General features: G+C 39.4%; 1 protein-coding gene across 14 annotated transcripts in view; it reads left to right on the top strand.

Annotated features, from left to right (window-relative positions):
• Positions 1-12856, top strand: part of KMT2C (lysine methyltransferase 2C) — a 198959-nt gene that overhangs the window by 47850 nt on the left and 138253 nt on the right. For all 14 annotated transcript variants that reach the window (XM_030444333.1, XM_030444332.1, XM_030444343.1 and 11 more), the window contains one exon: positions 1750-1838. In XM_030444333.1, the coding sequence (XP_030300193.1) occupies positions 1750-1838 (89 nt within the window). The remainder of the gene's footprint in view (positions 1-1749; positions 1839-12856) is intronic.

The following is a 12856-nucleotide window of genomic DNA, read 5'->3' as shown; positions in this document are numbered from 1 at the left end:
TCTCTTCTTGCTGCTCTCTCCTCCCATCCCCGACTCCTCTGAATTGAGTGGTTTGCATCAAGCTTTGGTTTGAGCCTCATTTTAATTCTTAAAACTGTTCCCAACACAGTTTGAAGGGATCTTGTTAGATAGTCCAAGACAGTCACTCTTCTTCTAGCAGGAGAGCAACACATACAGACTCAAAAAAATGGTTCCAGTTCTATGTACAGTCTTCCTCTTTTATCAATGAGAGCTAAAGGTATTACACGATAGAGATTATTTTGTAGATTATTTAGTGGATGCATATTATTTAGTGGAAATACTTTGGATGGATTTGAGTATTAAAAGAGACTGTACAAAAACCCCTGGAAATGCTGGTTTTGGAATTATTTAATCACTTAAAAAAACCCCAAACCACCACCTTTTCCTCCCAACATAAAACTAAACTCAAACTTTTCAGAGTCCTCTATGAAAGAGGAACCAGAGTGGTTTTCTGTTCGGGGGTGGGGGGCAAGCAGGGTGTCCCTGTGCTGGCCCGTGTGGCATCCTGATTCAAGGCATTTTGGTTGGGTGAATGGTTGCCTGGGAGCTCTGGGATTTTGGCACCACCGAGATGCCCTAAACCACTCAGAATTTGTGTACATGGAATGAAGCTCCCAGGGTCTCCCAGGCTTTCCGTCAGCGTGCCAAACAGGTTGCCAAGTAGCCTGGAAATTTGGGAGGCGAGGTGCCAAGCTCTTGGCTCCCTTTCAGATGGGCTGCTGAACAGCTGGGAATCTGGATGCTTGGGCTTCTCAACAGCCCACCACGTTAGCTGCTGAAGAATCAGGCAGGAAAAAACAAAATAAAACAAAAAGGCTGGAATTGATGGCACAAACCTGTCTGCTTTCTGTCAGTCCTTGGTTAAATTGAAACAAATCAGCTAGGTATTTTGTTTTGATGTGCTGTCCTCACATGGTGACACCTCATAATTCTTTGTGTCAAAATACATTTCAGTGAAACTAGTATGGGTTTCTATGTAACCACTTTAGCTTCATTATTATTCTATAGAAATTTCTAACAAGGGTGCTGTGAATGGATTGCTGTCTGCTTTACAGTGTAAACTACTGACCAGATTTTGGATTGTGTTCTCTTTGTCTACCTATACTTAGCTCCTGTGCAGAGCAAAGAGTTTGCTCATATAGCAAGACAAGAGGGCAGGGTCTCAAGTTGTGCCAGGGGAGGTTTAGGTTGGATATTAGAAAGAATTTCTTTCTGGAGAGGGTGATCAGGCATTGGAATGGGCTGCCCAGGGAAGTAGTGAATTCTCCATCCCTGGAGATATTTAAAAAGAGACTGGATGTGGCACTCAGTGCCATGGGCTGGGAACCACGGGGGGAGTGGATCAAGGGTTGGACTTGATGATCTCTGAGGTCCCTTCCAACCCAGCCAATTCTATGATTCTATATAAAAATGTTGCTGGTTTAATGTATTTGTGATCAGTAGAAGTTTGTTATTCTACTTTTCTTGTAAGAGCAATCAAGAATGTGAGGAGCCAACTTCTGGTTCAAGTGTACATTGTTGAGAGTGTTACCTAGGACAGGAAACAAGGGAAGGGGACTTCTGATTTGTAGAAGACTCAGATCATGGGTTAGCCTATTTGTTATATATTTTAGTGCTGACAGTTATTCCCCAAAATGAAATTATTAAAATTTCAAATTTTTATTTTTTTATCCAAGATTTTAAAACTGCTTTCAGTTTAAAAAGAGCTTTTCTTTCATATTTTTGCAGGCCTCGGAGTAGAGGAAAAACTGCAGTGGAGGATGAAGACAGTATGGATGGCTTGGAGGCAGCAGAAACAGAAAACACTGTGGAAACAGGTAATGAAAGTATACAGTTGATGCTGTCTGGTTATTGTTCTCTCTTGGAAATGCATTTAATTATGTGGGACCTTGGTAGGCAAGAAGTATTTCTTTGATTTTATAGTATGAAAAGTGCATTTGGGCAGTAGGAAAAAACCCACTATATTATTTAAACCTATATGAACTAAAGCATTTTGAGCCTTTTGCTTGTGAAGAGTCTGATGGAAACACCTCCATAGTGTCATTATTTAGAAAGTTTTCTTCTATTTTTTCTAGTCTGTATCTTACAAAAATAAAAGCTCTGAGGCAGCAGCTGCTATTTTTAGATGGTTTGCCAAAATACAGTATTACTTATTGACCTGTACCTTCAGCTAACTACAACATATTACATACCAAAGGGATAACTGACATAACTGAATGTTAATGCTTCCCACTGCTGCTTAGGAAACAAGATAAATCTCTGTTCTTGCTTTTGTAAATATTTGTTACAATAGTATCCAAATGCTTCCATTACCCAGAGGGATCTCGCTGTACTGGACTGAGTGCTGTTGTAACAGTTGGTGATTCCTTTTCTGGCAGGTTAAGAGTCTAAAGAGACAAGCAGATGAGCTAACACACAAGATAAAGTCCATGCTGCAGAACTGTCATCTCTTTGTCAGGCACATATCTGTAGCCATTTGCCTGGTTTTAACCAGAGATTGAGCATGTGTAGAAGGATGAAACCTGCCAGGAAGGCTGATGCCGTGGCCAATTGGAGCAAGTTTGTCAGTTTGAGAGAAATAAGTCTTAAAAATGCATCGAGATATAAGGGTTTATACATTTAATGAGGTGGCCCTATATGTGTAATGAGCAAAGTGGAAGAAGTGCAGAGATACCAACAGCAGAAGCTGGTAGTCAGGGCAGCAACTGATGGAAATGTCAGCTGAGTTAAGAGTTGTCACATTACTCTCAGAGCTACTAAGTGAAGGGTGTAGAGTTGTGAAGTTATTAAAAACAAATTCAAGAGTTTGTGCTTAGTGTGTATTTCTATGGAGAACAAGTAGAGGACCTCAAAAGAGCCATTTTTTCAACAACATCTTAAATAGACCATAAAGGAGGATGGTTGCAGGGGTGAAAGCCATGAAAGAGGAGGCTGAAATTCTTGAGTGAATGGGGAAGGAGCTTTGAATGTATATGCTAGTCTTGTGCTTCTTGCTAGATGGTAAAAGATGTTGAGCAGGGTTTGTAGTTGAGAGTAGGCTTTGGGGAGTGTCGTGAGTATTTAGTCACAACTTGTGTTGAGTTTAAGTGTTGTTAATGGTTTGTGGAGGGAGTTGAGATTAAAGCTTGATACGAGAATGCTGCATCATTTTATTCTGCCTGTTGTTTTTCTGCCCCTGGTAATAAGCTGCTGATGGCAGTGAACTTGGATGGTCTTTCCAGCCTCTACAAGTAGATAATTACCAGTTATTAAAAGTGAAAGTGAAAAAGTTTAATCAGGTATTTGTCTGTAGTAAAAACAGAGTAGGGGAAAGTTAGGCAAATTCTAATTGTGTCCTGTATTCCACTTATTACTCTTCCTATCCCATGTATTAGAAACAGTCTTATGAAAGAGGACAGAAAGTATAATTATAAGTGATAAGTTTTAATTTGTATTTGTGTAATTTGTAAACTATAAATATTAAAAAACCAACCAAACAACAAAATACCAAAACCCAAACCAAAAAGAAATTCAAGCCTAACAACTGCTGGTACAGTGGTGTTTATTAGAAACTTCTTTTTTTTTTTTTTGTCTTGCTTTATATATCATCATTAACAAAGTTTCTCAGTAGAGATCTGAGAGCATTTTTACTTTAGAGGAGGGAGGGACACAGACAATAATTTATATGGCTCCAAGAGTGCATATAGATGAGTCTCTCCATTATCCTTCATCAGAATCATCCTGGCTGTCATAGTTCCCTGATGCTTATTCCTACATGTACAGGCAGCAGTGGAGCCCTGTGCTGGAAATCCTGAGAGACAAAAGCAGCACTGGGTCTGCTGCTGCTGGAAACTTCAGTGCTGGGCCTGAGATGGTTTTGCAAACTTTACTCCTAAGTGAAAAGAAGCTCAGTTAAAGTGCATAGATCTGAAATCCTCTCTTTACAAGGGGAACCAAAATAGACTTGAAGGAGCGTTGTCATTGTGGGAAATTATTAGAGGCAGAACTGCACTAACATTATTTTATAAGTTGAACACCATGGGACTTGATAGAGGTTCAATTGAAAAGGCTGCTGTCTATAAAACTTACTCTAGGCTATTATCTGTGTTGAAAATAAAGGGTGAGAGAAGGAGTAATCTGTTTGTTGCTCCGTGTAAAACTTCATTAATCAAACTGAAGTCTATTTATCTTCTAGTTTATGGGTTTCTACTTGAAATTAAGAGGGTTTTTACTTTGTTTGCTTGTGAACAGTGGACTTGCCAACAATTTGTTGTAGTAGTTGGCAAACCAAAACATAATATAGTAATATTACAAAACACAGTGAGATCATCTGAACATACAAAAACTCTTAATGTGCAACTTCTGACATATTTTGAGTCTCTGTATTTCTAGCTTCTTTTTCATTGTTTGGTTCATGTGTTGAGTATAATAAAAAATTCTTTCACTGTGTGAGGTTTTTGTTTCTTGTTATGTTCAATTATGGAGTCTAGAATTACTGATGCCCTTTTTTGAAGCACTTTTTTAATAAGAAGAGTTATCAATGTCAATAATGTTTGTTTGGTGTTACGAGCACTGTTTTAGGGAAGGGAGCAATACAGGAGGAATGAAACTTTCCTCACAGGGAGAAAAAAAGGAGATGCCCCGTATAATACCACCCAGAATAAAGAGGTGTTTTCTAGCTGCTGAAGTTTTTCAGGGGAAAAAAGCAAGATAGAAGATGTAGGTGTTAAACATTATTTCCATTCATAATGTTGACAGAATGTTTATTTAAAGAAAAAAAAAGTGTCCAAAATTCTTCCTGAAGTGGCTCTTCAGTGATGCTAGGGGAACAGTTGTTTTAATGGCAGGCTAGCTTAACAAAAATCTGTTGCTACCCTTAACAAAAATCTGTAGTCTCTGAGGTAAAAAGAGGCAGGGTGGGAAGCAAAGCAGGGTGGGCAGAGTGCTGTTCTGGTTGTTTCTGTGTGGGTTATTCTCCCTGCCAACCACAGTGATTTCTTAGTCCTGCCTGTGTTCTGCCAAGTGCTGTGTTCACGAAGGTAGAAGTCTTAAAGATGGAAAGAGAGGGGGGTTTGGAATTTGGAAAAAGAAATTTTGGAATTTGGAAAAAAAATCTGCTGGGAGCTAAGTCAACTTCTTCCTAAAAGATGGTGCTGGCAACTTCTTCTACTGAATCCACGGATTTTCAGCTTCTTGTAAACCTCAGCACAGATTCCTTTCCTTTAGTCACCAGCCATGCCTCTCTTGGTAATTTCCTGGGTCCTCCCTTAGTTATTGATTTGCTTCTCAGCTTCATGTAGAACTTCCCAGCTGTCTGTGCCTTCATGTTTCTTCACTTTGGTTCCTACCAGTGATGTTGCACGGGTATTCTCTGTCCAGCTGATGCTGAGTTTACCTATTCCCCCCATTATTTTAGCACTGACAGCATCATAACATGATTAAGGTTGGCTGGGACCTCTAGGTTTCATCTAGTCCAACCTCCTGCTGAAGCTGTTTATCCAGGATTATGGCTCTTTAATATCTCCAAGGATAGTGACTCCACAACCTCCCTGGGCAACCTGTGCGAGTACTCAGGCACCACTGACAGCAGGAAAGTCCTTTCTTATGTTTAGAGGAAGCCTCTCTTGTTTCGGTTTGTGCCTGTGGCCTCTGGTCCTGTTAAGATCCTCCAGCCATCACCACCTTCCACCATTCTTGCTATCAGTAAAATACAGTTTGTTGTATAATACTGTGCTCTCCTGTTTTGCTCCTCTCCATAGGAGTTGTTTTCTTCCGATGAGTGTCTCTGTAATGGCCAAAAAATTCCCAAACCAAAACACAAAAATCTGGAAGGCACGTGCCTCTGTGTGCACATATGCAAATATAAAATTGCTAATTTACAGAAAGAAATCATTTAACAAACACATCCTGGTAAGCTTAATGTAGGCTTGGTGGCCCTTTGTTAGTAATGAAGACTCACTTTCTGCTTCATTTTTACCCATTTTACTTTCAGAAATTTTCTGTACATGGTATTTTCTTGGTTCTGCATTTAAATCGACTGAAACTGAATTCTGAGTGTTAATTCTTTGATTATTCCCTCTTTTTGAGAACACTTGTAAAATATGCAGCTCTTCCTAGAATCTGTAATCCTCCCTGTCTTTGTCTCCCATAAAAATGTTGAGATTTAGACACTGATTTGGGAGAAGTGCAATAAAATAAGGTTGTTTTAACTGCTGAGTCTCTTGGGAAACTCATAATAAATCCGTCTGCTGTTCTGCTTGCGATCTGTATCATGACAACCAATTCTTAAAATTAGTACTTAATAACAGACCCTTATCTCCCAGTGTTGTCTGGAGGCTTCAGCACTGGTAATACATAAAAGAATCCATATGATTTTATCAACCTTTCCTGTGTTACTGTTGTTAGTAATGTTGTTTGCAGACCCAGTGATATTGCCTAGTCAGTTCATTTCTTGTTGGACTTCGTGATAACTCCCTGAAGTCTTCTACTGCTCAGCCTCTTCTCTTGGGGCAAAGCACAGAACCAGAAACAACACCTCTCAGTGGAGGGAAGTTCTTTGTGTAGAAGCTGCCAGATAATTTTGAGCTGATTCAGAATCTCGTGAGCTTTGAAGCAGCCTGGAAAACACTTTTCTAGAGAAAATGTTACTGTGATTCCCTACTTATGAGAGAAACTACAGTCACCTTTTCTACCACTATGAACCATACTGAGCAGAATCTCCCACTAAGACAAGTAAAACACCTGAGAACAAGTCCTGGTTTGGGTTAATTGATAGCAAAAGCTCCTGTTGACTTGTTAACACCAAAGACTTTTCAAAATTCACTTTGTTATTTTCAGACAGGTTCTTAGGCCTCAGCACTGTGTCACTTGTCACTTCTAAAATCAATGAAAAGAAGAATTGACACCAGTGAGGACATTACCTGTAGATTTAAGTAGTCTTTAAATATTAGGGTTCAAATATGTGCTTAAAAATGTGCTTAAATATGATCAGGCAATTATTATTCCCTGTAATCACTATCAAAGGATTAGTTCCTTCTTTCTTATGCAGCTGACTCTTACTTGGCCACTGAAAAAATAGCAGAACTGAAGCATTGTGTTACTATTACAAACATCTTACTTTTTTTCTTTGTATTCTGGTAATTTTTAAAAAGGAAAACAGACACAACAGGATATTATTTGGCCTTTGTCTTTAAATTATTACATGCTCACTTAATAATAACATTTATCATAGAATGGCTTGGGTTAGAAGGGACCTTGGAGATCATCTACTCCAAACTCCCTGCCATGGGCAGGGACACCTCTCATCTAGACAAGGTTGCTCAAGGCCTCATCCAACCTGGTCTTGTACACCTCTAGGGATGGGGTAGCCACAACCTCCCTGGGCAATCTGTTTCAATGTCTCACCACCCTCCCAGGAAAGAATTTGTTCCTAATGTCTACTCTAAATCACCCCTCTTTCAATTTAAAACCACTCCCCCTTGTTCTGTCATTCCATGCTCTTGTGAAAAGTCCCTCCCCAGTTTTCCTGTAACCCCTTCAGGCACTGGAAGGTGCTCTAAGGTCTCCTGGAGCCTTCTCTTCTCCAGGCTGAACAACCCGAACTCTCTCAGCCTGTCCTCAGAGATGTCCTTCATCCCTCTGAGCATCTTTGTGGCTCTCCTCTGGACTTGCCCCAAGAGCTTCATGTGCTTTTTGTATTGGCGACTGCAGAACTGGACACAGTACTCCAAATAAATTATAACCTCTCTGAGTTGTTAATAAGGCAGGTTATTTCTGAAGTGCCATCTCTCTCTTTTTTTTTTTTCTTCTTTATTTAACACTGCCTTTGAAGTTTTGGAATCAAACTGTTTTGTTAAATATAATCCACAGGTTTTGTAATGATTTTTCAAGGACCCAGAATATGCCACCTTCCCATTGCTCTGAAGCTTAACACTGCTACTGTTCTGTCATTAGTGACATGACAGTGGAATTCACACTGATTTTATCAGTCAAATATATTGCAATAGTAGCATGTACCTTGTGTACTGCATTCTTTTCCACACTGGAAACAGAACCATTTTGTGTACACTTTAGCTTTATGGATCTCTCTCTCTTTTGATAATGCTCTGGTAACTAGGTCAGGTGCAAAAGGAAAGAAAGTAGCAGGTAAACTAAACTTTTTTAGGGTAGCATAAGAGTTACCCACTTGCAAGGCACTGAAGACTGACCATAGAAAATTAAATTACTTTGAAATTCAGTAGTGGTGCATGTAAAAGAACATTCAGGGGAAAAATCACCATCATAATTTTGTATAAACAAAGATTGACTCTCAAACAGCTGTTCTACCTGAGTGAGCAGTACTGGAGTTCTTCCAAGAAATGCAGTAGCTTTTTTTAACTTAAAGAAGGAAATAAAATTCCAAGAGTTACTGGCAAAGGGGTAAGGGGGGAAATAGTGTGAGTTGTTTTTCTTTTATTTTTGCTCTATAAACCTGTGGCTTTATGGCATGTCAAATCACAGGTGCAGCTCTGTCTCCCCTTCTCCAAAAGAATGAGCTGCAAGTGGGAAAGTAGAAAAGGCCACTGAGTATGAAATGAAGAAAATAATGGCTTCTGTGCAGGGTTTAGTAAAGATTAAAGGTTAGTAAAGATTGCAGCCTGAAATTGTATGTTTGAGGATATGTTTATAGGTATAAATGTTATGTTTCATGATATATATTTCATGTTTTCCCATGAAAGGATAAGTGGTATGGAGAAAATGAACATGAAACAAAAATTAATTTTGTTTTTCTGTACAAAAACTAGGGACTTTATGTCATGGTCAGAGCACAAACAGGTGTACTTGCACTCAGCATCTATGTAAATTATAGAATTTGTTGCTACTGGATGCTTTGAAAATGAAGAATTTCAAAAAGACCTGAACAAACTAATGGAAAAATAATCAGATGAGTGCTGTTGAAGCTAGAAAGTTCCTCGATCATAGGGAGCTGATTATCCAGAATGTGGTGTTTTGTGTTAAGAATTACCAAAGTTATAGTTTAAATGGTCTAAATTGAAAACCTTACTTTTATTTTACAACTGCTGACTTTGCACAAATTTGTTTTCTGTATAAAATGTATTTATTGAATAGGAGTTGTATTTGAATGACAAGTATCAAAATACATGCTGAAATGCATAAAAAAGGAATAACTGCTGGCTTTCTTCTCATCTCTTTATAACAACTGTTGCAGTATGTAGTTCACCACGATGTCCTTCAGATAGGAAAAAGGAGATAAGTTGTGGTTTTAAAAGAAAGTACATGTGCAGCACTTGCAAAAAAACCCAAAAAAAGTTTCTTATGCAGTTGTGCATTTTGTTTATTGTTGTGCATAAGATTTTACAGTGTTGACTTCAGATGAAGTGTCCATGGAGAAATAGTTCTTCCATGGGATAATTGCTGCCACATTCAAGTTTCAGTGTATTTTTTTTCCTTTTCTCTCCTTTGGTTGTGTTTGCAACAGGCAAAACCAGAGGGCTATAAACTCAGTGCAGCCCAAGTAATGGCAGTAGCTGCTAGCAACCATCACCCTCTGTCTTTTGATACCCCTTGGCTTGTCTTGGTGCTGTCTGGGAGGGCTGTAGGTGAACTGCTTGGCACTGGTAAGCTGCACCCTGTCCACTTGTTCCCTCATGTTCATACCTGTACACACCTGTACAGGCCTCTACATACCAAGTTACAGGATGTGAAAGATCTCTGCACATGAATGATCTCTGTATGTGGCAGCCTGTGTGTCTCAGACACGAGCAGGGAAAGTGATTTTTCTATTAAATTGTGTCCTGAAGAGTTATAGTTATTGGGCTACTGATAACTTTGTTGTTCCCTAAGCTGGGACAGTGAGTGAAACTTGATAGTTACAGTCCAAGATAGGCATCTAAAATTCATAATTTACATTCCCTTGTTAAAATCTTTGTTGGTAGACTGACCTGTTTTCTTCATCTATCTAAATTACTAGAAACTGGAATACTTTGGTGGTGTTTGTACTTCTGAAGACCCCAGTGAGGATGTGTAGAACACCCTGTCCCTTTAGCCAGTTCCTGTTGCATCACTTATCCCTTCCTTGTGCAAAAAATAACAATTGCATCTGATGATTATAAGCTTGTTACTCCCTCTTGCTGAACATCACAGTAAGCAAGAGATGAGACCTCTGGATTGTGCCTGCTTTGTTTGGTGATACTGGTATTTTCCAGCCTGCAATACTGTCTCTTCTTACTGAAAGTTTTAGAAGCTCATGACATTTACTTGGTTGTCTGTCAAATCAGCATTAGGTCTGACAGCAGAGTCCCATTCAGTAAACTGCTCAGTCAACTCATTGCATCTAAACAGCACTAGAATATTTATTTAATGCTTATGCAGCTGTTTTTATTTTCCCCCAGTGTCACTATTTAATGAATATTGTAAGATTTTAAATGAGATTTGTGTGTGTGTGTGTGTGTGTCAGAACTCTTACAGTATTACTCTTACAGTATATTTAGGTTTTGACTTGGAAAGTTTCTAACTTCATAAAAAAACACAAAACAAGACACAAAACCAAAAAACTTTTGGATATGCTGGTGTATTTTCTTCACCTGATTGCTACAGAAGAGCCCACACATACATCTCCTCATCTTGCTGTAGGTTTACCCCAAGTGGCTTGCAGAATAGCATCTTAAGATTACCAAAATACAGAAAAGGATTGTTGTAACAAAGAATGTTTTAGATCTTTAGTTGGTGTTGCTCCATCACTCTTGCTTCATCACATCCCCAAAGAAATCTGTGATCATGTAATAAAGCTCCAGCCATCACCAGTCCCTCCTTCCCACAAGCCAGTGGAACCATGGCCAGAGATGGGCTTACAAAACCCAGGGCTTCCACATGTGTCTGCAGTGTCCCAAGCACATCATTTACATGGGGAGAGGTTTCTAAGGAATCTGAAGATCATAGAATCATAGAATTGGCTGGGTTGGAAGGGACCCCAGAGACCATCGAGTCCAACCCTTGAACCACCGTTGTGGTTGCTAGACCATGGCACTGAGTGCCACATCCAGTCTCTTTTTAAATATCTCCAGACACGGAGAATCCACTACTTCCCTGGGCAGCCCATTCCAATGCCTGATCACTCTCTCCGTAAAGAAATTCTTTCTAATCTCCAACCTAAACCTCCCCTGGCACAACTTGAGACCCTGCCCTCTTGTCTTGTTGAAAGTCCTTTGGCAAAAGAGCCCAACCCCCACCTGGCTCCAACCTCCTTTCAGGGAGTTGTAGAGAGTGATGAGGTGAATGGAGCAGGAAGATGGAGCAGGGAAAGGGAAACTGTCAAGACAGTTACTATTCTGAATTCTCTTAATCTCTATGCAAGACCTGGAAGTAAGGAGAGCACCTACTATGAGGAAGGTGGGTAACCCACGTAACCAACTGAGAATGGTGTGTGCTGTTTATTATTTTTCAGTATTCACTACATTCTGCTCTACAGAGAGGGAGAAAATTAGTTATTAAACCAAGAAACTTTTGAATCCTTGAAATATAGAAACTTTGAGAGCTGTTTTCCTCATTTGAAAAGCTACAAGTTACTTCTTAAACATTACAAATTCTAAGGATTGTCTCATCAACCCAGAGCCCAATTTATACATTTTATTGAGGCAAATGTGATGGAAGTGTTAAATAAAAAAGGAACTTTATACATATGCCATAAATCTTATAAGTCCCAGTGACTTCCCAGTGATGTCCCCTGTCTCAGTTAGGCCTTTTTATTTTTTTATTATTTTTTTTCTGCAATTCATATTGCTATCCTTGGAGCTGCTCAAAAGCCAACTAGCATAGTCCTTGGCAACCAGCTCTGAGTGGCCCTGCTTGGTCAGAGGGCTGGAGAAGGTGTCCTCCAGGATGCTCTCCAGCCTCAATCATCCTGTCATTCTGTGAATGTTACCCAGGTTGTAAAGCATGTGAAACGTTGCCCATTTTGGTGGCCCAAGTGGATAGGAACCTCACTCCTACTTTGGGGGATTTCTTTTAACACTGATAAAAAAAGAAGGCCTTTCTGTCCTGAGCAGTCAGGTGGGGAAGAACTATTGATGTAATTGTCCTCAAATAATTTTTCAGTAGCTTTATTCTAGTATTTTCCTATTGTTTTAGTGAAGGATAGTGACATAAAAAAAATAACTTACAGACATTTGGGAATTGTGCAATTAGCTTTTTTAATTTTTCTCTCACAAACTCATTTCACATGGGCAAGGCTTTCATTGTGACAGAAACGGTCATGAAAAAACGATGCAAAATAAAGCCTTATACATGAATCTGCAAATGAGCTTCACATTTATTAATCATTCATATTTCCCTCATTCCCAGAAGCTTCAAAGTCGGATGCCACAACCAAGTCTAATGAATGTTCATTCAATACAGTGAAAAACAGTTAATGTATTAATGTATTGTGCCAGATGCTTCCAAGAAATGTCCCTTTGCTGTGCCAGTGCTGGACTTCGTAGCAGTTTGACTCATGAAATGAGTTACTTCTCCTTTAGTTGTCTTCTTCTGGAAAAGTTTTAACAAAGTTGAAGCAAGTCACACACAACTGACATAAATACTATTTTCAATCTGTTTGGTGAGCACCGTGTTTTCCCTCTTCCAACAGCATGTTGAGACACAGTGTGGTTTATTGCAGACAGCAGTTGAGATGATCTTTGACTCTTTTAGTATAATTTGGGTCCCTTCTTTTCTAAGGAAGCAAACAGCAGGGGGAAAAAGCACCGTAAGGATATAAGCTCCTACAGCTGTGTGGAGTGAAACAGTTTCTTCTTGCACAGTCCAGAGTTCTCTAGAATGAGTCAAGTGCTCTTAAACTTTGCCTTTCCATGGGTGTAACAAG

The sequence above is a fragment of the Calypte anna genome, chromosome 2 (genome assembly GCF_003957555.1).
Source record: "Calypte anna isolate BGI_N300 chromosome 2, bCalAnn1_v1.p, whole genome shotgun sequence".
Lineage (NCBI taxonomy): Eukaryota > Metazoa > Chordata > Aves > Apodiformes > Trochilidae > Calypte > Calypte anna.
Note: the sequence above shows the minus strand (reverse complement) of the source record. Positions and strands in the feature narration are given on the sequence as shown.